Below are 23590 nucleotides of genomic sequence, written 5' to 3'. Positions count from 1 at the left end.
TGATTTAATTTCTTAATTTAGTTTTATTATAAAAACTCACTTGGAACGACGAGTTAAACAGTTAGCGTGGAGTCCAGTAAGTGCAGAAGTGCATTACTATACAGGCAGTTGCTAAGATTGCTCTTTTCTAAGATGTTGTTATGGTAAAGTTTTCGCGTTAATTTGTTGACTAGGGTCAATGAACTCAGTCTGAGAGCTGCCAAATATTTTATGACAGCAATATAAGTCGCAATAATCTAGATTTAATGTAAGAAAGCTAAAGAGATATATTCAACCTCAGATCTTATGTCGAAGCGCCAAAAAGTTGAAATTGTACTAGAGATAGTGGTATCAGTTTGATAAAATAAAATCCTGAACTGGACACGATGTTCGTTGGAAATGCAACCATATGCCATGGAATTATGTTTAAAATTCGGGGGTCAATGGTTGATTGAAGCATGCGCGATGGCGGTGCGTGGCGTCCAAAACTAACTGTTGAAGGTCACCTTGAGAGCGAGGAGCGGAGCCGGCGGCGAGCGCACACGCGAGCAGACGCGACTTGACTCGCACCCGCCAGCACGCCGACTAGGCCGACTAGCGAGCTCTACGTGCCGACACACACGACTACGGGAAACTCCTCACTCCTCACCTGTAAGTACACTTTCACATTTTACTTCTGCCAAACACGATAGACTCTCTCAGTTAGAACGAATGAACTTTAGTTTTAGCCAGTTTTTTCCGACTTTGAATAAACTTCTAAACAAAGTTTTAGCGTTTCTCCATTGTTTGTTTTGTTGCTGCATTTACCGGTTTACGCCTCATATGTGATGTTTAACCTTCAGAATCGTTTTTAAAAACGTCATCCTTCTTATGAATACTTATTTAATGTCTATTGTCTAATGCACAAATAGCCACAATGTGTTGAAGTGTTTAAAACGTTTACCAAGCCCAGTATAATTTGTTGTCCCCGACCGCATTCTATGTCTGTACTTAGTATTTACTTGCCTAGACGGTTAGACTATCTGATTAATTAAAACACTCAGTTTGATGATGCATAATATTTATTTGTTATTTAGTATAGCGAGTTTTGTTCATACTTTTTCAGCCATGATATCTTTCACGTACGCATGTTAGTTTACGATACTGTTTGATGACGTTGATAAATACAGATATTACGGTTCGCTGAATTAGTCATAGTATTAAAATACATATGTTTCATAAAAGTGTGATCATGCATTGTGTGCATTCCAGTACAATATATTTATAAAGATCTGAAAACTGGTTCGTGCCGAATGCAGACACGCGAAAAACATATCCCTTTTTTTACTTTCCTTTGGGTAATTATGTTGCCAAAACTTTTATCTTTTTTTAAAACTCGTGACTGTTCTTCTGCCTGGCAAGGGCGCCCTTCAAACCGACGCAGGGCTTTTAGTTACCCATTGAGTCTACGACGCTGGCCACGTGCAAGCTGGGGAATTTGTTGCATGCCTTCAATTCAAGGCATCAATATTTTATCTTATGGCTAATAAAATTTACGAGCGCTTATACTATGTAGTCAATATGGTATTGAATAGAACATCGTAGTTAAACCCGTTCCTTGAAGCGGACAATGCTAAGGTCAAGCTTTTGTTCCCATCTTCAGAACTTGTTATTCCGGTCGGGAAGAACAGTCTTTCTTTCCCTTCTTACCGAAAATTCCAGAAATAAAACCTCTTGCGAAAAGCTCCGTTACAATAAATATTAACTGATTCCAGTATTAAAAGCTGTCTGTCCATAAGAACTACTAAAATTTAGGTTATAGGTACTTAAATATTTTTTGCCGCTATTTAGACATCGTCCTCTTTTTCTAATTCTACGGTACACACAAAAATCTTAAATATAATTTTAAGTTGGGTGTTCAGATAATACGTACTATGGCTGGAAAACATTTTTGCTGTATTCACCTATCAGCTTATTATTTCAAAGGTATAGGTGATTTCAAAGTTCTACCTGTCAATATATTTGATTACGTATGTCGGTATCAGAATGAACGTCAAACTTCAATCCCGCAGGATTTCTTTGTTTCAAGTTCACTCTAGAATATTTATTGATTTGCTCTCGTCTCTGGGGAAAAAAAAGTTGAAAAGATTATATTAGTCTCGTTGTTCAGAAAGCAGAACTTTGACTTCAATTAAATCGCCAGCTAATATTAATAAATTATGATTTTACATTAGATTTTCTCCGGAAAATCTATTTTTAATTTCCACAAATTTGGCGCAAAATTGAACGCTCGCACAATGCAGATGTTTGATAATTTTTGTTGTAAAAGGTAAACTAAATAACACCACTATTTAAGACACCTTAAACAGTCTTTAATACATTAAAAATATTATTATTTTACTTAAAATTTTGAAGGAATATTCATAAATGGTACAATATTTTCTTTCAGTTTTCGCAGGCCGTGAATGGTTTGTTTTAATATACATATTGCTTAAATATCTGATATATGTAATGATTAAATAATACATAGTACTTTACAATTTACTGAACCAAATAATGCAGATTCTAAAAAAGTAAAAAAATAATGTAATAGAGGTAAAGAAGTGCACTCACAACGCGACACACCTTGTATATCAAAATTAGCGCGCGCACACATTAAGCACGGCAATATCCTTCACTCATTCACTCACTCGGTCCTGCATTTATAAGCGAGCCCGCGCTGCGTTCGTTCAGTCATTCTTTGACGCCAAGCCTGTGAGTGCACACGCACTGTGACACAACAAACAGTTATCGATATTATTTACGCGTAAAGAAAGTTTGTGATATAAATTAAAAATGTCTGAAAGCAACGGAAATGGCACTTTCCATAGAAACGGTGAGTTGAAATAATTTTAATTGTTGCACAACTAAATGTTCATGTTACTTTTGCTCGTGATGCATTCCTGATGCAATGGTATCCTTGCATTTCTTTTTATTGTAGGTACACTATGTTTAGGTCTGTGCGAAAGTTATTTATCGTGAACCGATACAACAATATAACTGATCATCGTTTTCGTTTATATATTTTGTTTTACCATCGAATTACTAGGACTTAGGTACCTGAATTTAATAATTGTTACTAGGTATATAGGTACGTTCTTGTTCAGCCCTCTTTAGTGTCCCACTGCTGGGCAAAGGCCTCCTCTTTTTCCGTCTTTTCCGATGGTTTGCTTGTTTGTTTCTTTTTTGTAGGTAGGTACCTACTTAATGTTATTTTAAAACATAGGAGGAGGAAATACAAATCTTGTTTTTGGGCACGTACTTACTTATTTACAGATTTATGGCCAGTTTTAACACTTCTGAGTAAGTAACGGATAGCTTATCAGAAGGAATATTGACTGACTGATTTTACAGTAACAACGAATGTATGAAACATTTGCTGTCACTTTATGTATGAGATTCGATCCATCACTTATCTGTAACTGTAACAGGCCTCTAGTAGGTATCTCGTATTTGTTTCTTTTACTAATATGTTATACCTACACATATTTCGTAATAATTGTAGTTATTGAGGCGGAAGATCCGCTGATGCAACCTTTCGCAAACACTAAAAGTTAAGTAGGTAGGGAATTACCCATATTTTTAAAACGGTTCTTATAAGTCTTATCGCCATGGGTTAAATATAAATGACTTAACCCATAACATGTTACATCTAATTATAATAATTAGGATATGACTTAGTGATAGGTACCTCGTAGATAAAATAAATAAATCAGGCTGGGCGTAGATCTCCCTTAAAAACCTAAAACAAATTATTAATATGAATGCTGTACTTTAGGAATAACGTGGATATAAACGTGATATTTACAACAATGCAACTATAACTTTATAGCTGCATTGTTTAAATTTATCCTCTTCATAATTAGGGATAAAGCAAGATTAGCAAGCGTCCGCAATATTAATAAGTCTGTCGAGAACTAGTTATCTATGAGAGCACTCGTTTGAATGATGCTGGTCGAGTGATGGCAGCGATAGTGTTGAAGTGGTCGAAGGCCACGGTCACCGGCGCCGCCTCCTAGCCACCTCGCACGACACTCTGCCTAGATCTTTCGCTCTAACACCATGGGAGCATTGACGCGCGTCCTAATAAGAAAAAACATCAGCAATTTGAAGACTTACAGACGTTGTGATTCAGCTTTATCACGTATTATGAATCTTTTTCTAGGTAAAATGGCAACCATTGAGAAGCTGTTCCAGCCTGTCCAGGAGAGGCACGATGACACCGGCAACAAGGTCACCGTGGTCGGAGTGGGGCAGGTCGGCATGGCAGCCGTCTTCTCCTTGCTCACACAGGTATGTCACATTTGTATTCAGCCACGCGTCCTTATACTTTTCCATTGACTTAAAATTATGCTGGGCATGTCATCTTAAACTTTTGAGGTGCCATAAAACTATACACACAACTACTGTGCTACGGTAGAAAAGGCACGGATTCTGCCCATTCTGTATTGTTTATTTTTACTTGTAGCTACTAGTATAAAAATGAAATTATTCTTAGTCATTATAAGTCTAGCAGGTAATGATTGCTCAAGCCGTGTTGATGGTTACGTCAGCATCTATTACAAATATGGACCGTTCGTCCGCGGAGCTCGGTTTAGTTTTCCTTGTGATTCGTTTCATTTATTTACGGCTTCGATTTCCCGGTAATTAGTTTTATTTGATACAAATTATAATTCCGTTTGTTATGATCACGTACGCATACAATATTCATATAGATACATATGTTCAAATGGAATTTCCGTGAAAGTGGAACTGACGTGATTTTGCCACTTAAGTTTTTAACAATTTTCGTAAATATTTTTTTTCTGGCAATGGCTTTTTGCGGTTATTCATTAGCTGCAACATTCATCTAAACGGTGAAATATTTTTCCAAATACGTTGAGTGGTTCCAGAGACCTGTACATGAAAAATTTTCTTTTTCTCTTAGCTAGAGTCTAAATACATACGTTCATTTATTCATCGTTTCAGTTAGTATTTAAATCATCTGGGGCACGGTTTCAGTACCTCTGGACATCTATCAGAGAGCTTAGTAGCTGGTTGTTTGACCATTGTTTTGTTTCTTTATGTAGAAGACAGCTCAAGAAAAAATATCTGTTACTTATTAAAAAAAAATGGAAGGTGGCCCTAAGTAGTACTTACATACATCGGAAAAAAATATTAGATTCGAGTCTATGTGATTTCTTTCTTACAATGGGTTAAAATGCACTGATAGTGGTAAACGATTTCATACCAAGTCCTAATATAATACAATAATAATAGGCAATTTGAAATAAAAGCAAAAAGCATGCGAATTATTGATTTAGCTTTTGCAGTGAAGCGAACATATCTAACCACGAACCGTACACATCATAATATACCTAGTTGTTGTCTATCTATTTATATTGCACAATAGGGTTGAGGACAAACCTACCACCGTATTTATGTAAAGTTCTAGAACAATATGTTTGGGATACACACAGGAAAATAGTTTATACTTCGTCCTTATTCCATCATTGTCTAGTTATACTTCTATACTAATATTATTTTGTTTGTTTGGTTGAACGTGCTAATCTCAGGAACAACTAGTGCGTATTGAAAAAAACATTTAGGTACTGTTGGATAGCCTATTTATTGAGAAATGCTATATTTATAACATCACGCTTCGACCAATAGGAGAGCAAAGTACCAGTAAAAATGTTACGAAAACGGGGAAAATTATGACCTGTTCTCTTATGTGACGCTAGCGAAGTTGCGCGGTTCAGCTAGTATAGTTTTACTGCTAGTGAGCTGATGGAATTCCCAAGAGATAACAGTCAAAAGGAAGACTCGATCCCAAGTGTTTACCGCGCTCTGTTTATACACACTTCATTTCAATAGTCGATAACTTTGTCACTCAGGTACATAAATATCCCACCTTCAATACGTTCTTTATTTTTTTTTATTTCGGGCAATAAATGAAGGCTGTCATTTTGGTCCAAGCGGTATTGTAAACTACTGCCAATTAGATGCAAGTCAGTTGATTCGATTTCGGGTGGGTTCTGTTGTAATAATTACGTCATCATTAAATAAGCATGTTACCGAATTCTAAAAATGATTCCTCGAAAAACCTACTAATGCTTAAATCGGAATCCTTTGAATGTCATACTGATGATGCTGACCGATGATGACCGCTTAGAATATGAAAATATAATAGAAATAATAGGTAGTAACGTTACGTATTAGAACGTTAATGGTTATCTATGCGAGGAGGGGACGCCCTAGAAAGACATACTCACATATATCATAATGGTGTTTTCTTGCAAAAAGGCTAGGTGGGGAGTACCTACATCTAACCGGCACGGCTGCAGTCCTCTATGGCAAGATGTTTGGATGTGAATGAAGCTAGAGAAGTTTGTAAGGATTGTACCAAGTGGCGTCTACTGGTCTCTGCCTTCTCCTATAGGAAAAGACACGGTTTGATGCATACATATAAATAAATATAATAGGTAGATATATTTGACGACCTCCGTGACGCACTGGTTAATGTGGTAACGACGCCACTATCATTGTGTCGATAGGTCGTAGGTTCGAATCCCACACGTAACAATTATAAGTGTTTCAGGTATGGTTGTGCGTTGTGTCGGTTGTTTGTATGTTTGTTAAAGTCACAAAGCAATTCTTAGTTCAGGAACTGTCTTTTTGTTTATAAGAAAATAATAAGGTAAGGTAGATACTCAGGCAGGATGCTAAAAGTCAGTACAATAACCCTAAAAGTATTTTTTGTAGTGTGATAGACAAACAGCTATTAAAAGACGCGACGGTCGACGAACCATTAGCAAATAGAATCGCGCCTCTTCTTGTATTACCTACCTATTGACTTTTTCGTCAGTTTGATATTCAATTTAATGTGATTCTACCAATTATGATCATAACTAAATAGAAATTTTATTAGCATTGATTGCCAATTTTAAATTAGAGTTCGGTTTCTATATGCTGGACACATAAACGATTAATTTTTAATTGTTTGAATAAGAGTGTCTTTCTTTTTAAAATAATATTAATCTAAGTACGGTTTGTCTCAGAATGACATAATGAATGAAATCACCACGTGCCGTAACTGAATCCTAGCGTCTTTGCTCTTGCACTAAACAATCGAAACAATATCTTATTAGTCTCAATAATCAGCAATTCTAAGAACACTGCCATTCACAGATACCTTCGTTGACAATAAAAAATCCCCGCTTTGTACTCGTTTCTCGGTTGTGAACAAATGCGGGCAATCCATATAAATGCACGTCCTTTGGGTAAAGAGCTTAGTGATAATGTATTAAACAAAATGAGTAGATAATACAGGGTGGTCGGCCGACTTTTGACTATGGGAATAATGGAATTTAAGCATCAATAAATAAAAGACTATTCCCTTACTGAGTGTCTGGTTGATGGACAACGCACAGCAGAAACTACTGAGCGTAGAAAGTGACGATTTCTTAGGAAGTGTTTAGGAGCAATAAGATAGGATTTTAGGAAATTCCCTTCCGAATGGGATAAAATTCCATGCGGGCATAGCCACGGTCGGAAAGTTAATATAATGTATTATATGTTAAGTTACAATGTGAATAGTCTCATACAAAATGTATGACCCATCTGGTCACACAGCCAGAGACAAACAAAATATATACTTAATGCTATTGAATAGATAAACTACCGCTAAATGTACTCCGAAACCGAGGGTTAGTCTTTTCAACCGGCACCATAGTTTTCGGTCCAAAGGCAGTCGCAGAACAGCATTCGGTCTTCGCGTGAGTTAGTAATACAATCTAATCTAATCTATGAACGAACATTTCTGATTTAACGAATGACGATTATAGCTAATTGCACATTATTTTTACGATACCGAGTGTGTTGTGTGTATTAGTCATCATACTACTACTAAAAATAGATTTTTATTGAAACATGTCGCGGTTAGGTTTTCCCGAATTATTGTTTGGTAATTTAGTCTTTAGTCTGTACTTATCAATTGTAGCGTATTGCTACTACTTACTGAGTTATAATTAGATATTTACTATAATAGTTAATATTTTATGAATGTCTGAGTACCAAGTATAATCTATCAAGCCATTTTAATGGCAATATTTCTATATAAAGCTTTTGACTATCGGTAATTTTCATGCACTGATTACAAGATAATTAGTATCTGAAATAATGACGATGCTTGCTGCATCAACATGTTACACCATGGTTTAAATAATAATGTAATCGAAACAGATAAAAATATTTAATAAGTAAGTTAAAGATAAGATTTAAGGATTAACTAAAATGGATGTAGGTAAGTACATACGTACTTTGCTAATCTTCAAAGATTTTTTAAAGAACCTTAGGAATATAGATATTTTCCACACATGCAAATATAAACATTCAATAGTTCATAGCAGTAGTAACATTAATGAAATCTTGAAACGCCTGCCTATATTTAACTTCCAAGCGACGGTATAAATACTCAAAACTCTTTTGTTGCATTGCTTCGGCTACATACTTGCAGTTGAAATTTTGCTACCTGCTGTATAGTTACCTTACACTAGCTCTCGCTTTGATCATGTCACGGGGAAAATTAAGGACGAAAGTTAGTATATTAATATGCATAAGCTAAAATACTGCCAATTTTTATTGAAACGCGTTCAGTAGTTTAGGCGTAATTGAGTACCAAACACAAAACACAAACTATATCCACACATAGCTCTCGTGTCGCTGAAACTTTTGCAAACATATTTACAATGACGAAAAAAGAGTGCAACAAGATCCGAATTAATTGTGAATAACACAAACATTTGTTGGATTGGGATTATTGGGAATCCAACCACTTCGCCTTGGAGGTCGTCAAATTTACAATAGTTAATTTACGATTGAATCAAAGCCTCTAGTAAGAAATGTTATGTTTCTATTGATCAGGGTGTGACGAACAACATCGCGATGGTGGACGTGATGGCAGACAAACTGAAGGGCGAGATGATGGACCTGCAGCACGGCTCCGCCTTCATGAAGAATGCTAAGATTCAAGCCAGCACAGGTACCTACTGTCTTCTTTAGTTCACACAATCTCATGCAAACTAGGAAAGTCAGGCTTGCTACTATGGATTTGCTATTTGGTTCGGCATTTATCGGCACAGCCGGGCGGCAAAACCGAATGCGTGCAGATGAAAGTGATCGGCACAAGCTCAATAAGTGAGTAGAGTCTTTGAGTTTTTGATAGATAATGCCGAACCGAACGTGCCGAACCGAAAGTAGAGTTAAAATAATACTTGATTTTTCTCATACTCTGTTCTCATCTTGTCATAAAGCTGGGACTCTAAAGTTTTCTGTAATTTGATAGTGCCATTTTGTGCTATAAATATTGTAAGCTTATGCATATCAAAACATGAGTATCGGTAGATCATACATTTTTAAAACGATTCGTTATGCATCATGATAAATATAAAGCCATTAGATCTAAGCCCCTTTTTTGTTTTCATTTGCTGTAAATATAGGGCATATTTTCCATAGACTATTCGATATCGGCGGGCTCCAAGATATGCGTGGTGACAGCCGGAGTGAGGCAGCGCGAGGGTGAGAGCCGACTGGACCTCGTGCAGAGGAACACTGACGTACTTAAGAACATTATCCCGCAGGTAAGCAGCTAACAGAGTTTTATCTATTAGTTAGAGTATTGACTCGCCACTTAGTGAAACCACCAGGCATTCATTCCGTTCTAAATGTAATTAAAATATAAATGAAATACACATTTAAAACAAAATACAATGAAATGTAGCACGGCTCTCCATGAGATATTTTTTTACAACGCCAGCTTACTAGTTTTAGGAAAATCTACTTAAAGTCGTTTTTGATGTAAACAAATTGCCCCAATCAAGTTAAGCCATCTGTATAAAATGTACGACTGCACTTTATGAACCTCCTGACATAGTGTTTCTTATGTATTTGTTCTATGTTCTATTCAACAGTTGGTGAAATACAGTCCGGATGCAATCTTCATAATCGCGAGCAACCCGGTGGACATCCTGACGTACGTGACGTGGAAGATCAGTGGCCTGCCGAAGCACCGCGTCATCGGCTCCGGGACCAACCTCGACTCGGCGCGCTTCCGTTACCTGCTGTCCGAGAAGCTCGGCATCGCCACCACGTCCTGCCACGGGTATATCATCGGTGAACACGGAGACAGCAGTGGTAAGCATCTCCGGGCACGCAGAACTAGCTATTATATCTTCTTTAGTATAATAAACTATGTTGTTTACCATAGGTTGCAAAAGTCGCTGAACATATTTTTGGAACCTTATATTTCGAAGCATGCATATCATTTCGACAAATAAACGTTTAACAACTAATTCTGCTGGATTTTCTTCAGGTTTTCAATAGTTTTGTAAAAGAGTCTTAACAATATGAAGTGTACGTATGTATATGTACAGACAACTTTTGAGCTATTAATTGAGAACTACCATTTGGCTACTCAAAACAGGAAATGATTTGTTCCGCCTTTAGGATTGCGCTATCCTCTGATCATATAACTGGCCAAGTGTGTTTTACACTCACAGTGCACTATGGTTGGCGTTATCAGTGGCTTATAGGTAATCATGTAAATAATGACCGTATCTGTTGTAGTGCCGGTGTGGTCCGGAGTGAACATCGCGGGCGTGAGGCTGAGCGACTTGAACCAGAACTTCGGCACAGACTCCGATCCCGAGAACTGGAAGGAGACTCACGCTATGGTGGTGAAGAGCGCCTATGAGGTGATCAAGCTGAAGGGCTACACGTCGTGGGCTATCGGTCTCTCACTATCGCAGCTCGCGAACGCTATCCTCACCAACGCTAATAGTGTACACGCTGTGTCCACATATCTCAAGGTAAACAGAAAATGACTACCTACAGTATTATTATCCTAGATTATGCTGCGCGCTGGTGATTTTCATCGTAATCATAAAAGGTGTTTATTCAAACTTATCTTTTCTATGATTAACTTTTAATTTGAACGTATTTAGTGTCCCTTCTGTAGAGTTTTGTTAAATTGCTATTGCTTTTCCCAAACCCTAGAATCCTCGAAAATCAAATCAGTTACTGTTAAATTAACGAATGACTAATGAGAGCGGTACGGTTACTTGAAATTTTTGTCAATCCTTACTTATAAATGAATTTCTTCAGGGTGAGCACGGCATTGAGGAGGATGTGTTCCTATCATTGCCCTGCGTGCTGGGCAGCAGCGGCGTGTACGACGTGATCCGACAGCCGCTCACTGACACAGAGCGAGCGCAGCTGCACAAATCTGCGCAACTCATGGCCAGTGTGCAAGGCGGCATCAAGTTCTAACCAGTCATAATAATGTAGTTTACAATTTTTGTTTTATTGTTCTGTCTTGTGTGCTTTAAATACGTTTTTATATGATCCACAGTTTATCTGATGGTGTCAATAAGTGTTAATTCTTAAACTCTGCGAATGTTCAATCATCTTCAGTACAATGAAAGATTATTTCTAAACAGTGATAGGTTGCATTTGGTTAGTGTTTATTGGGCATTCGCAGTTTGTTACGTGTGTCACAACTTGAGTCATAATGTAGTTATAATTTATCACACTTATAAATCTTGCATTTCAACACATTTTGTAATCCTTGAATGTAGAATCTCTTATCTCATCTAGATCATTGTATATCAAAATTAATGTGTATTTATTCCTAGGTTTTTGAATTTTGAAATCCTATCGGTGTTTTAGTAGATTAATACGTAGCTCTTCATAGTTTTGTGTGTGGTTAATCAATTCTATATCGTTCATATTTACATTTCTTCCTTAACGTATTGAAGTACATACTTAGCTTAAGTTCTTGAGAGGATTCACTCTCGGTTAGATTTTATGAGTCGAGCTGGTTCCTTACACTCACTACGTCCAGTATTTTGTACCTACAGAGTTACTTAATGTTTGATATGTCTATTGGATATGTATCTTATTAATAAGATATCTATCTAAAACTATAGGTAAATATATTTTTATCGCGTTCTCCATCGGAGTGCAGCCAAAGATTCAGTGTAATAATGTTTAGAAAACTTAGTCAAACCTACTTAATTTTGTATGAAACTATTTCCAACCTAAGCAATGTCCCATATTTTGTAATATTTACGGATTTATGAAGCCTTCATAGAATTATGTATGACTTTATTACGAATTGTATGGAAATTTACACGTTTTTTAATTTATATTTTTACAAAAGACGGTAGGTACTTTATAATATGGTACATTTTGATACTTAGTACTCGAGTATGCATATTGTAATGTAAGCAGTGGTGTTTAGTGTAACGTTGTTTCATAACATTTATTATGTACCACTTTTTGCCTTTTACAGTATTCTAGAACATTATTTTTCTTACTGTATTTTTAAGGATAATGCATTTTATTTATAAATAAATATTGCTAATGTACTGTGGGTCTTTAATTTCCTATTGCCTCATAATATCATATCCTATAAGGAAAATAGTGCTGTGTGTACCTACATAAAGTAAACCCAGGTACCTGGCGTTACACGGCCACACACATATTTATGTTCACGATTTTATATAGTACTATACTATACCTACTATATAAAAAATAATAGGTGTACATTATGTGCTTTTAGAGTATCAGGTCAACTAAAAACGGCGAAGCGACGTCGTTCTGTGAAAATAGCTTGACGGGCCCATCGTAACTACTTAATATATGTGGCTCTGATACTAAAAGACATTAGCTCATGTCAGCGTCATAACTAAACTAGGTTTTTTTTGCAAATGCTATAGAATAGACCAGTGTAAAAGGTGTAGGTTATGTGGTAAATAAAACAAAAACATACATATAAAGTAATTTCACATATTTTAATTTAATGCACCTCACTTTTATAATTGTATAAAAATTAACAAGCAGTACATATATTTTTAGTATTTTCCTTTACAATAGAAGTCACGGGTATACATGTCCGTCAGAGATAAAAGCTTACAATACAAGTGGGAAGTAATACTTGATTTATTTGTCTAGAGTGGAGGTGGAGAGTGGAGAGTGTGAGAGGCCCGCGGCGAGGCGAGTGCGGCCCGCGGCTCGGCAGTGAACAGTACATTCCATCGATCGCGTTATATCTAACACCTACTACAATACATAATATCTCACGTATATACTATGCTTCGTGGTACATTCAACATACACGATTAAAATTTTGCGTTTTGGTCACAAATTAGAACAAAAATTACGCACTAAGACTTAGTTCTATATACAATTCGTTAGTTATTATTATTTTATTATTAATTTAACAAGTACATACGTTAAAATTAGGAATAAGCATGAAATCTTCATTTTAGCATAAATCACAGACAACTTTTCTTTAAAAAAAACGGCCATTTTAGGAATAATAAATTATAAATGTTACAAATTGCCAACTGTTCAATGCGTGGTGTAATTTGCTTATAGGATCGCAACAACAAGCGTTGGCCTGTCGCATAACCCGCGACGGCGCCAAGGAGTACGGATTTATTACAATTTATTCAACAACATGTGATTTTCAAAAGTCGGCAAATGAATCGTGAATACATTTTTAAACAATAACTAAAATACCGAACTCGACAGGTGGGCACATTGACTATAGAACGATTACAGTAAACTACAGCTTAAGAGAAAAAATAAACGTAATCCTATTGAGTGAATATCGAATAAGATCTACATTTGGCTAGCGCCTTTGTTCCTTAGAGTTACATGCACATAAAATCTTGGCTACAAGAAGAATGATTATTTATTTATGGAAAACATCGATTAAAATATGTTTTTAAATCGCTTCAAAAATTTAATATCAGTTCGAGAAGCGATGCTTCAGGGATCGTATTGTATTGTATACGAGACGTCGATGCATATACGCTATGATACATCATTTAAATTATATCTAACGCATTCAAATGACTATTCAAAATCAAGTAGAGGTCGACGTGTGCTGTCCTCTAAAGTGCTCACATGACGTGAGTCGTCCTCGATGGTACAAGGGCGCTTTCTTACAATATATTTTTTGGTTATTTTTGCTTCACGTTGTTAAGCAGATATGCATCGACATAACGGTGTGTGTAGAGTCATAGCACCAAACGTGAAGAGGGCGCGGGCGCGACTGGTACTCGTGGTGCGTTCAGCGCTCGGCGGCGGCGGCCGCGCCTCAGGTGTCGTTGGGCGAGCGCAGCGAGTGCAGCGCGTTGCCGTGCCCCGCCGGTCGCCGCCGGTCCAGGAACGTCTTCAGTTGAGTCGCCGACAGCTGTGTCGCTGGCGCCTGACAAACAAATAACTCGTTATATATGTCACCTGAATAAATAATTCTAATAGAACAACCGAAGAAAATAAATTAGAACGAGTAGTACCTCCTCGAACCAGGCATCGTTGAGCGCATCTCTAGGCGTCAGGCGGCGTGCGGGCGCGGGCTCGAGAAGGCCCCGGATGAGTTGGTGCGCGCGTTCGTCCACGCCCGCCCAGTGTTCCGGCGGGAAGCAGTAGTCGCACTTGATGATATTCGCCGTCGTCTCCTCTATTGACTCATCCAGGAATGGCGATAACTAGGCAATAAAATCAAAACATGTTAGAGTTAATTAACTAGTTTTCAACAGAATTAACAATGCAATATAATAATATGGCGGGAATAAAAAAGAATAATATATATATTTTGTAGTTACCCCTGTCAGGAAAACGTATAGGAAGACGCCAGCAGCCCAAGCGTCCCAGGCGGGAGCGGGCGGTCTACCGAGCACACATTCCGGTGGAGCGAACTCCAGCTGCGCAGGCGCCGGCGGCAGCACCTCACGACCCGTAGTATTAGCGCCTTCAATCGTCTCCACTGCCGAGCCCAGGTCCACCAACTTCAACTGTGGTTGCGCACCACCCAGTTCCACCAGAATGTTTTCCGGCTGCAAAGTAATAAACAATTAAAACTCGTATTGAAATCACTATATTACAATTTTTTTTTTTTGTTTTTTTTTTTTTTTTAAAAGACAACTCCCGCACTAAGAATTGCTCTTGTGTCGCGGGGACTTTTACAAACATACAAACAACGGACACAGCACAACCAGACCCGAAACAATTATTTGTGGATCGCACAAATAATTGTCCCGTGTGGGAATCGAACCCACGACCTCCCGTTGCAGTGGTATCGGCGTAGCGACCTAAACCACTGCGCCACGGAGGCAGTCAGTTACAATTAAGGAGTAAATAGAAAAATGTGTAAGGGATAATGTACCCTGACATCAAGATGTGCCACATTGATGGAGTGGAGCCAGTCGAGTGCGGAGAGCAGTTGCCTGGTGTGATGCGCGACGGTGTGCTGTGTGTAGAGGTGCGGCGCGGCGGCGGCCCAGTCCAGTAGCGGCCCGCCTCCCACGTACTCGAGCACGAGCGTGTGTGCGCCCGCGCGCGGCACCTCCGCGAACAACGCGAGTGCACGCACCACAGCGCCGTGCGCAGACCGCGACAACAGACGGTACTCGCGCATAGCGTCCGCTCCGCGCCCAGACAACACCTGCGTCATAGCTCACTACCTTAGCATTGTGTCGGTTTATTGTTGAATAACTTTAAATTAATATTTGATTTATTTTAAGTTGTTTTAGTGATTCCATTCTAGCTATTTTTACGTTTTTAACAATTTTAAGAATAATAACGCATAACCTATACCTATACTTGCAACACTACAGTCAACTACGTACCTGTTTAAGCGCCACTCGTTGTCCTGTCCCAGTATCTCTTGCGGCCAGCACTCGGGCAGTTCTGCCGCGCCCTATTTCTTCCTCTACGCTATAACGCCTCGCGAATTGTTCACGTTGCCAGGCACCGCCGCCACCGCAGGCCGCGGGGCCGGACGCCGGGCCGGGCGCGCCGCTCCTCGTGCATATTAATCGAAAACTGTATTGGCCCGCCGGGAGTTCCTCTAAAGCCAATGTGTTTGCTGCAGCGGGGGTTTCGGTCGCCCGTCGCCACTCTCCTTCTCCCACTCGACAATATTCTAAATGTGCGGGGCTCGTTTCATCCCACTGTACTACGAGACCACCGCCGGGATGTGCGCGTACTGCCGGCACGCCAGGCGCGCCGCCAGCACCTACGGTCAATCTCGCCGAGCTCTGTACACCGCCTAACTCATTGCTGATCAGGCAGCAGTAGAGTCCAGCGTCAGAGGCGCGACACGCGTGAATGGTCAGGGTAGCGAGGCCATCGGGCGCCAGCGTGATGGCAAACCGGCCACCATGACGCAATGCACGCGTTTCGGGGGCAGTCTTGCGCCAGGAGGCGGAGGCGCGCGAAGCGAGCGTGCGACACGCGAGTGTGGCAGTGGCGCCTGGCGCGACTGTCACGTCGGCGGCCGGTTCCACCAGCTCGGGCGGACGCAGCTCCGTGACCACGCCCTCGGCGCTGGGCTCGCCGCCGGCCGCGGCGCCGGTGCCGGCGCTGCCGCCTCGTCGCAGCTTGAGGCCCCACGGCCGCTTGGACAGGCCCTGTGACAGGCACACAGTGTAGCGCGCCGCCAAGCCGCACGTCTCAAGCGTCACATGCATGCTCACCTACGCTCCGACATCGCCGCGCGTCGGCACCGTACACACTTTACATTCGTTACGACTACTATATACAAATAATAAATAAAACTTATAGTCAACGGCGGTTATTCCAAGTCACTTAGCACATACAGTTGCGCCTCAGGCAAATCGGTCCGCTATCACAGTCTATGTTAGAAATGCATTCCCGTGTATATCATACCTACAACAAAAGACATATGGAAAAGCGTTAAAATAAGAAACATGCAAAAGAGAAGATATAAAGCGATACCAGAATGCAATACATGTATGAATATGGATTATTTGAAAAGTTACCATAACATAAAGTTTTACAGATAATAAATAATAATAAGATAACAAACACATGAAGCTCATCTATCAACCTAATTGTTACTGCATGCTTGCTAACGATATAACATCCAAGTCCGATATCTATCACTGTGATGTGGTCACACGGTGCATGCGTGGCTTAAAATCACACTCGTGACTCTCCGTGCAATATTAATCAGTGAATTCATTTTATTTCCTACTGCTGTACAGTTACAATGAACCAATGATCGTTCATATTGCAATATGACTATATGAGTTCTACGAAGGTGCTTGTTTTCACTTTGAATAAAATGAACGTTATATGTTAAATACTTGGCCAGCGTTTAGTATTTAATACTTTCCTTAAAAGCCCAAATTCGTTTAATCTTTAATGCATAATGAGTGCCATACAACGAAATAACCTAGGTTTAGCTAAACTCTTTAACTCCTGTTAAACTTGTAAACGAACACATTTCTAGTGTTGATTGGAAGTAAGTATCTTTATATTTAGTGTTATATTTATTTTAAAATTATTGTGACAAGCAGCATACCCATAATCAATTTGAAGACAAGATAATTGCTTAGTTATATCAAAATAGATATACGGGATTACAATACGTTCACCTCTATTTTATAATATTAGTAGATTGGTCCTGTATGTTAAGATGTATGGATGTGAATAAAGCAAAGGAAGTTTGTAAGGATCCTACCAAGTGGCGTTCTCTGGTCCCTACCTATCTCTATGGAAAGCAGCGGTGTTTTTTGTACATATGTAAGTAGATTGGAAATGGGAGAATGTAGCATCATGAGGTTCTCAAGTATCTATTGGCATACATCGTTCAATCTAATCTTTGAGGAAGTGATAGGGGGTATTGTTGTCTGTTTTAGCCAAACTTGTTATAAAATGGTGTTCGTTTTCAAGTCGTAAAGGGAAGTTATGTTATTTATTTATATCTAACTAAAACTAATGTTTGGTGTGCTGTTAGACCTGATTTTCATGTTTATATGACATCGTTTGCAGTTACGTCGTTCGTACTTAGTCACGAATAATCTAAATGTCTTTGGAAAATACAGTTAGCAGCTCATATCCTTTGATTACTATATTATATGTCTATCGGAAAAACTTATTTCTATTTACCATTGTATCAGTTATTTATTAGATAAAATATATATACGTTTTAGCAGCTTTGTATTTTGTTGTAGTTTATATATATAATGTTACATAAAGCTTGTTAGGTAGAGACGTGGCCGGTTCTCCTGTAGCGGACTTACGTTGGCGTGCGGAGGTGAAGTGGGGCTGAGTGCGCTGCTCTTCTTGCGGTCGTCGCGCGACGAGCTCGTGGGCAGGTTGATCGTGTTGGCCTTGGCGTGCGGCCGCTGCGAGCGCGCACGCAGCTCCGGCGCCAGGCGCCCGCCCAGCGACGGCGGCACGCTCTCCGTCTTGCGCAGCCCGCACCAACCATCACCTACACTATCGGGACGGGAATAACGACTGTTAACATCCAAATAAAACTAAAATAAAACGGGCGCTCCAGCTTCTTTACCTCTTGATCATACTTTCAACTTCAAAGCTTTTATATTTATTTCATCTATCAACATTTATTTCCATTTCCATAGTTTCCCCTGTAAGTTTCGCTCACATTACTGATTATATGTTTGAAGTTGAAAGTAGTCGTTTGTTTAAGTAAAAAACATAATAGGGTTAAAACTTAATAAAAATGTTAATAAAGAAGCTTGTTCTAGGTATAATTCTGTCGTCGTATTCAGTGTATAGGTCCACCACTTCATCAGCGTGCTACCTCCCGCCGCCGCTGCGCTAATGTTATCCAGTTAGTAAGTGTTAGTATACTACGGCACTAGGCTCGGTGTCATCTCTATTAGCGTCAGTTAGCCAAAGCTGGGCCCCAAAGTAAATTCCATAATAAACTTAACATAACAGAACATAAAGAAGCATGCGGGACTATAAGCAGAAAACCACAAGCATATTTTATTGACATTTATTGGTTACTCATGTAACATAATAGTCAAGTATTACAGTGATTGTTAGATGTTAGTTATATACATAAATTAAAATTCGATAGCCAAATATATACATATGAAGATTACAAAACTATAATGCCTAAATGTCGAGAAATTCCAAGAAATCAGATTAACCTTTTTGGTCGAAATTTCATGATAGTAAAACTAAGATAAACTTTGTTAGATATACACGCTAGTACAGATCATAATAGCCGCGACCGATTCATCGCGGTAATCATGGAAGTGAAACATTTTATATACTATCATATTATTATGCATCGCTTACATAATTGATACAAGCGGAATACATAAACAAAGATGCGCGATCACAAACCAATTGTTGGCGTTTAAATTATATTAAATCTAAAATAATGGTACAGTCTAAATCATGTGAGTAATTAACTAATTATATAGCCACAACGAAGCGTGATCAACTCCTCACTAAAAGCGAACCTCACCAAAATGACATCAGTTAACAGAACACGAGTCGAGACAGGAGGCACGCGTGCGAGTCGTGACGTCACAGAGTCGTGGTAGTGTGTACGGTGAGCGTGCACACTGCACTCGTGCCTCCGAGCTCGTCGTAAGCGAGGTGCGGCGCGCACTCCACGCTATGGACCGTACCGCCGCACCTAGGCGTCACAACGCAGCGTAATTCAGCAAACAATACAAATAAATAACTTATCGGTACACCTTACATACTATCAACATCGAAAGCTGAATTCATTAAGCATGTCTTGTTATTATTATTATCATAAAATATTTATATGGAATAATTTCGGCTGATTACACTTAACAGTATATGTAGAGTGGGAAAAATATCTATTGTTAAAACGAACGAAAGTAACTTTTGGCCCCTATTCGTGGAGAATTTTGATAGATTGCTGCTAATGAGTTGTTCACTAATTTTGAATTTCGTGTCTGTATTTGTTGGGGTAGGCTGAAACATATAACCTAACTAAACGTTACTGTCAGTGTACTTAGTAATAGTGATTAAATTGCTGTAATTATCGCTAAGTTATCGCTATAGTAAACAATCAGCAATAATCGATTGCGAGCTAATACGTTATATTGTATATACGTTAAACACCTATTAAATATGCGATATCCAGTTGAAAGTTATTAAAACGCGGCGACGCGTCGCTAGTCGAGCGTCGTGACGAGATGTTAATCGTAGAAGTAGAATATTGGATAGCGCGGCGGGCGACTATAACTATCCCTACCGCCACCTAAATATTGAATGTATTCGTGTCTTACCCTAGCATGCAATACAACTAATCCATCATCCAAATATACTTTGCGCTCATTCATATGCCAGTCTTCGCGTTCCTACTTATAATTATGTATTAAGCAATAAGGTAAAAATAATATTTTCGTATCTTTGTGGCTCCACTGAGCGTGGCGCATGCTGTGTCGCTGTTGTCTAACTGTTCCTGCCACCACTCTTCATTACGATAACGTATCGTCTGTTCGATAATAAGGTGTAGCCGTGCCATATTTCTTAGTTTAGTTTGTATTGTTGTCCAAAATTATTGCTATGCTTTTCGTCACGTTTATTCCACATAAAGTTAAAATATCCGCAATGCGTAACAATAGCTATGTTATACGAAGTTACGAGTAGATAGTGTATTGATTTGAGACTATTTTCCATGGATTTCAGGAAAATACTTTATTAGTACTGCAAACTGAGTTGTGCCGAGGTGGGGAGCAGGTAATTGCAAATAGCCGAGTCGTAATGTTAATGTCACACTGCTACAGTTCCTAATACATTTTAGTTGGAGCGCAATCGTCAGCGAATTATTTGTTAACATCGAGGTATTAATATACGCCCACCGCATGTGAAGAGAAACCTTTACCTAGCTCTATCCGATGTACTAACAACTAAATACACCAAAATAACGTCGGCAGTGATACTAAGGAGTACATAATTATTATGTTAATGGCAGTACATTATTGCGATAAGATACACACGCACGTATGTAGTGCAAGGCATCTAAACCAAACTGTTCGTGTGTCACGTGGAGCCGGAGCTCGCGCTTAGTGGCGCTATCACTGAGGACGATCGGAGCGCACTGATCAACTGCTTGGAGTCGAGGCCGCACGACCACTCGCGGCATACCTCATTATCCCTACGATTTAACATAATTAGGTACCTAGTCACATATTAACATTAAAAACATCTAAATAAATATATCTAAATATCAATTCCAGAGTTTTAAATTTACGTGGACATATTAATTAGCTAGTCAACTATCGGTGACGTAGCGTGTTCGATCTCACGACCGCGGCGAGCGGCGCGCGTGCACCGTCGCGCATCACACACAATTACTTCATCAATTATATTACTTTATTATCGCATCCATCACCACGTTTTATTTTCTAATTCAAAATATTTTTAAGCCTTTCCACGCGTTCATATACTCTTCCTATTTTGCAGTACTCAAAGGTCACGTCTAAATATTTCATTCCATTCATACCAATAAATTGCTGATTATAATATTGTTAGCAAACACGTAACTGTGTTGCCTATAATGTAATCGTTAGAGTGATGTGTGTGCGTCAGTGGCGAGCTAGTGCACACACCGCGTACCTAGAACTGTAGGAGCGACTGAGTGCACGTGCGCTGCATTACCCACTACACTCATGCGGTTGTTCATATCCCATCACCCATTGTAAACTATGATCGACGAGCGTATTAGGGAAGCCAGATTTGTGCGTAATTTAACTACACTTACATTTTAATAATATGCATATGATAGTAGTTTGTTAAACATTCTAATCGGAATACAAGTTTATTCATCGGACCGTATACAAGCGTGTTGATACTAAAGACCGGGGTGAAATACTAGTCTAAAACATCAGTGCATAGACAAACCACACTAGAACAATGGATACGAGTGAACCTTTCCACGATACGATTAGGTTGCTAGTGTAGTTTGTCGGCGTCTTTATACTTCTCAATGTTGGCACTGCGCCGAAGATGGGTAAATGAGATTATATTATCATGCGTGACTTTTAAATTACAGTAATATTAAGTTATTCGAAGGTCAGCTGAGATTTATTAAATGTACAACAAAATATTATTAAAAAGAATACATTTTCGTTAATATTACATTGTTAGTTGGAAATCTTTCAAACACACCTTAAAATTATTAGGATTATTACAGAGCCACAAGTGGTTAGGTATATTAGTAACTGATGGAATAGCAATCGACAGAGTACCGAGATAGTAAACACAGACAATGCGCGTAGTCGCGGAGACCCGGAGCAGCGCCGGGTACTTACGCGGCGGGGTCGCGTGCCGGCTCGCGGCCGAGCTGCTCGCGCAGGTACGCGCCCGGGTTCTCCAGTGCTTCGCCGAAGTTCTTCTGCAGCTGAAGAATACTAGACAGTGTTGAGATCCACTCCTGCCGCGTCGCCTCCGACGGCCGGCACAGGAACGACTGCTTTGGCTTGTTGGGATCATCAGAGTGAACGATGAACGCGTTGTGTCCATCCAACTTTTCCAGATCCATTTTGTTCACCTGAAGGCGGTTTGTAAAATATAAGTCATCGCAATCTAAAGGTGATTATCGTATTATCAATTGTAATATAGAAGATATAATTGTTTTGGTAAGAATACCAACCTGAATATGAGCCTTGTAATGGTAGTTGGGGCTGCTGAACTGCGACTTCTTGCCGGTGGCTTCGCTGAATATGATGCACTGTTCGAAGAGGAACACGTGGAGCTCTTTCCCGCGGTCGTTGCCGCCGCCTGACACGTCCGACACTACCATCGACTCCTGCAGCAGCAGCTTGCCCTGCGACGTGATGTTACCCTGAAATACACAACACAACTCATGATAGTCCACAACACGTCAATAACAATCCAACAACTACTTATGTTTAGATTTAATTAAAATGTATCCAATGTAATGCAAGCAATTTAATGCGATTTCTTTTTTCACCGCTGCCTTTAAGAAACTGTTAGGTTATGTAACGGGAACGTTGTCGAAGACATTATATTATTCTACTTTGGTTACCTTTTACTCAATATTACTAACAATAAATACACTCGCGGACTTGATTTACAGTTCGCTTTCAGTGTGCTTTATGTTGCATGGAAGCGTAAAATACTCGCTTGCAGCTGAAATAAAAAATCGCATTGGCAAGAAAATAAGGATTTAGATAGAACAAAGTATAGTCTCACCGTGAATCCTTGGAGTCGGCCGACATCCATCATCATGTTGGCGTTCTTGGGTATGATGTCGGTGCACTCGACGGCCTCGCGCAGCGCCGCGATCACGTGCGGCGGCGCGTTCGCGTGCTCCGAGTACGCCAGGATCTTCTTCACCAACAAGTGGTACTTCTGGATGCGCTGGATCGGTTTAATCAGCAAGTCGCCCAGCTGTAAAACGGTACATCTATGTGAAAACCGAGTCTCGCGGTTAAAGTAATACGAACATCGCAGGCATGCGAGGACAATAAGCGACGACATTCACAAACAACTGTCCAGTGTGTGTTGTTTAGTGAGGGAGAAAATAATATAACGACCCCCAAAAATAAATATAACAGGTTGTGATGTATATGTGTATGAGTAGCGTCACATGAAACAGAGAGTAATGCATGCAAGCGAGTGTTTCTCATAAAATATGTTGTCAACGCTGAGATGTTATATGTCTGTCATATAAGATATCGCGTACGCACGTAATACACTTGATACTCTTTTATGACTTTGAACTTCTCGGCTCGGTACCTACGTACTTAAT

The 23590-nt window shown here is 39.4% G+C and overlaps 2 protein-coding genes across 8 annotated transcripts in view; one reads left to right on the top strand and one right to left on the bottom strand.

Moving 5' to 3' along the window:
* Positions 1 to 81: 81 nt before the first annotated feature.
* Positions 82 to 12404, top strand: LOC142986310 (L-lactate dehydrogenase-like). Of its 2 annotated transcripts, none has more exons than XM_076134755.1 (7): positions 82 to 630; positions 4163 to 4290; positions 8902 to 9019; positions 9493 to 9617; positions 9948 to 10170; positions 10603 to 10844; positions 11140 to 12404. In XM_076134755.1, the coding sequence occupies exons 2-7, from the start codon at positions 4168 to 4170 to the stop codon at positions 11302 to 11304; spliced, it is 996 nt and encodes a 331-aa protein (XP_075990870.1). In that variant the 5' UTR covers positions 82 to 630; positions 4163 to 4167; the 3' UTR covers positions 11305 to 12404. The 2 variants fall into 2 exon arrangements, with proteins under 2 accessions (XP_075990870.1, XP_075990869.1); XM_076134754.1 differs by lacking the exon at positions 82 to 630 and adding an exon at positions 2678 to 2833.
* A 401-nt stretch (positions 12405 to 12805) lies between these two features.
* Positions 12806 to 23590, bottom strand: part of trio (trio Rho guanine nucleotide exchange factor) — a 130525-nt gene continuing 119740 nt past the window's right edge. For 4 of the 6 annotated variants that reach the window (XM_076134364.1, XM_076134365.1, XM_076134366.1 and 1 more), the window contains 9 exons: positions 23032 to 23229; positions 22469 to 22660; positions 22128 to 22366; positions 18096 to 18294; positions 15675 to 16457; positions 15212 to 15490; positions 14652 to 14882; positions 14343 to 14534; positions 12806 to 14254 (listed from right to left, as the gene is read on the bottom strand). In XM_076134364.1, the coding sequence (XP_075990479.1) occupies positions 14144 to 14254; positions 14343 to 14534; positions 14652 to 14882; positions 15212 to 15490; positions 15675 to 16457; positions 18096 to 18294; positions 22128 to 22366; positions 22469 to 22660; positions 23032 to 23229 (2424 nt within the window). In that variant the 3' untranslated portion in view covers positions 12806 to 14143. Of the gene's footprint in view, positions 14255 to 14342; positions 14535 to 14651; positions 14883 to 15211; positions 15491 to 15674; positions 16458 to 16515; positions 16717 to 18095; positions 18295 to 22127; positions 22367 to 22468; positions 22661 to 23031; positions 23230 to 23590 lie in introns of those variants that run through there. The other 2 variants (XR_012960324.1, XM_076134368.1) reach the window with 2 other exon arrangements.

The sequence above is a fragment of the Anticarsia gemmatalis genome, chromosome Z (assembly GCF_050436995.1).
Source record: "Anticarsia gemmatalis isolate Benzon Research Colony breed Stoneville strain chromosome Z, ilAntGemm2 primary, whole genome shotgun sequence".
NCBI lineage: Eukaryota > Metazoa > Arthropoda > Insecta > Lepidoptera > Erebidae > Anticarsia > Anticarsia gemmatalis.
This window is presented reverse-complemented; position numbering and strand designations above follow the sequence as displayed.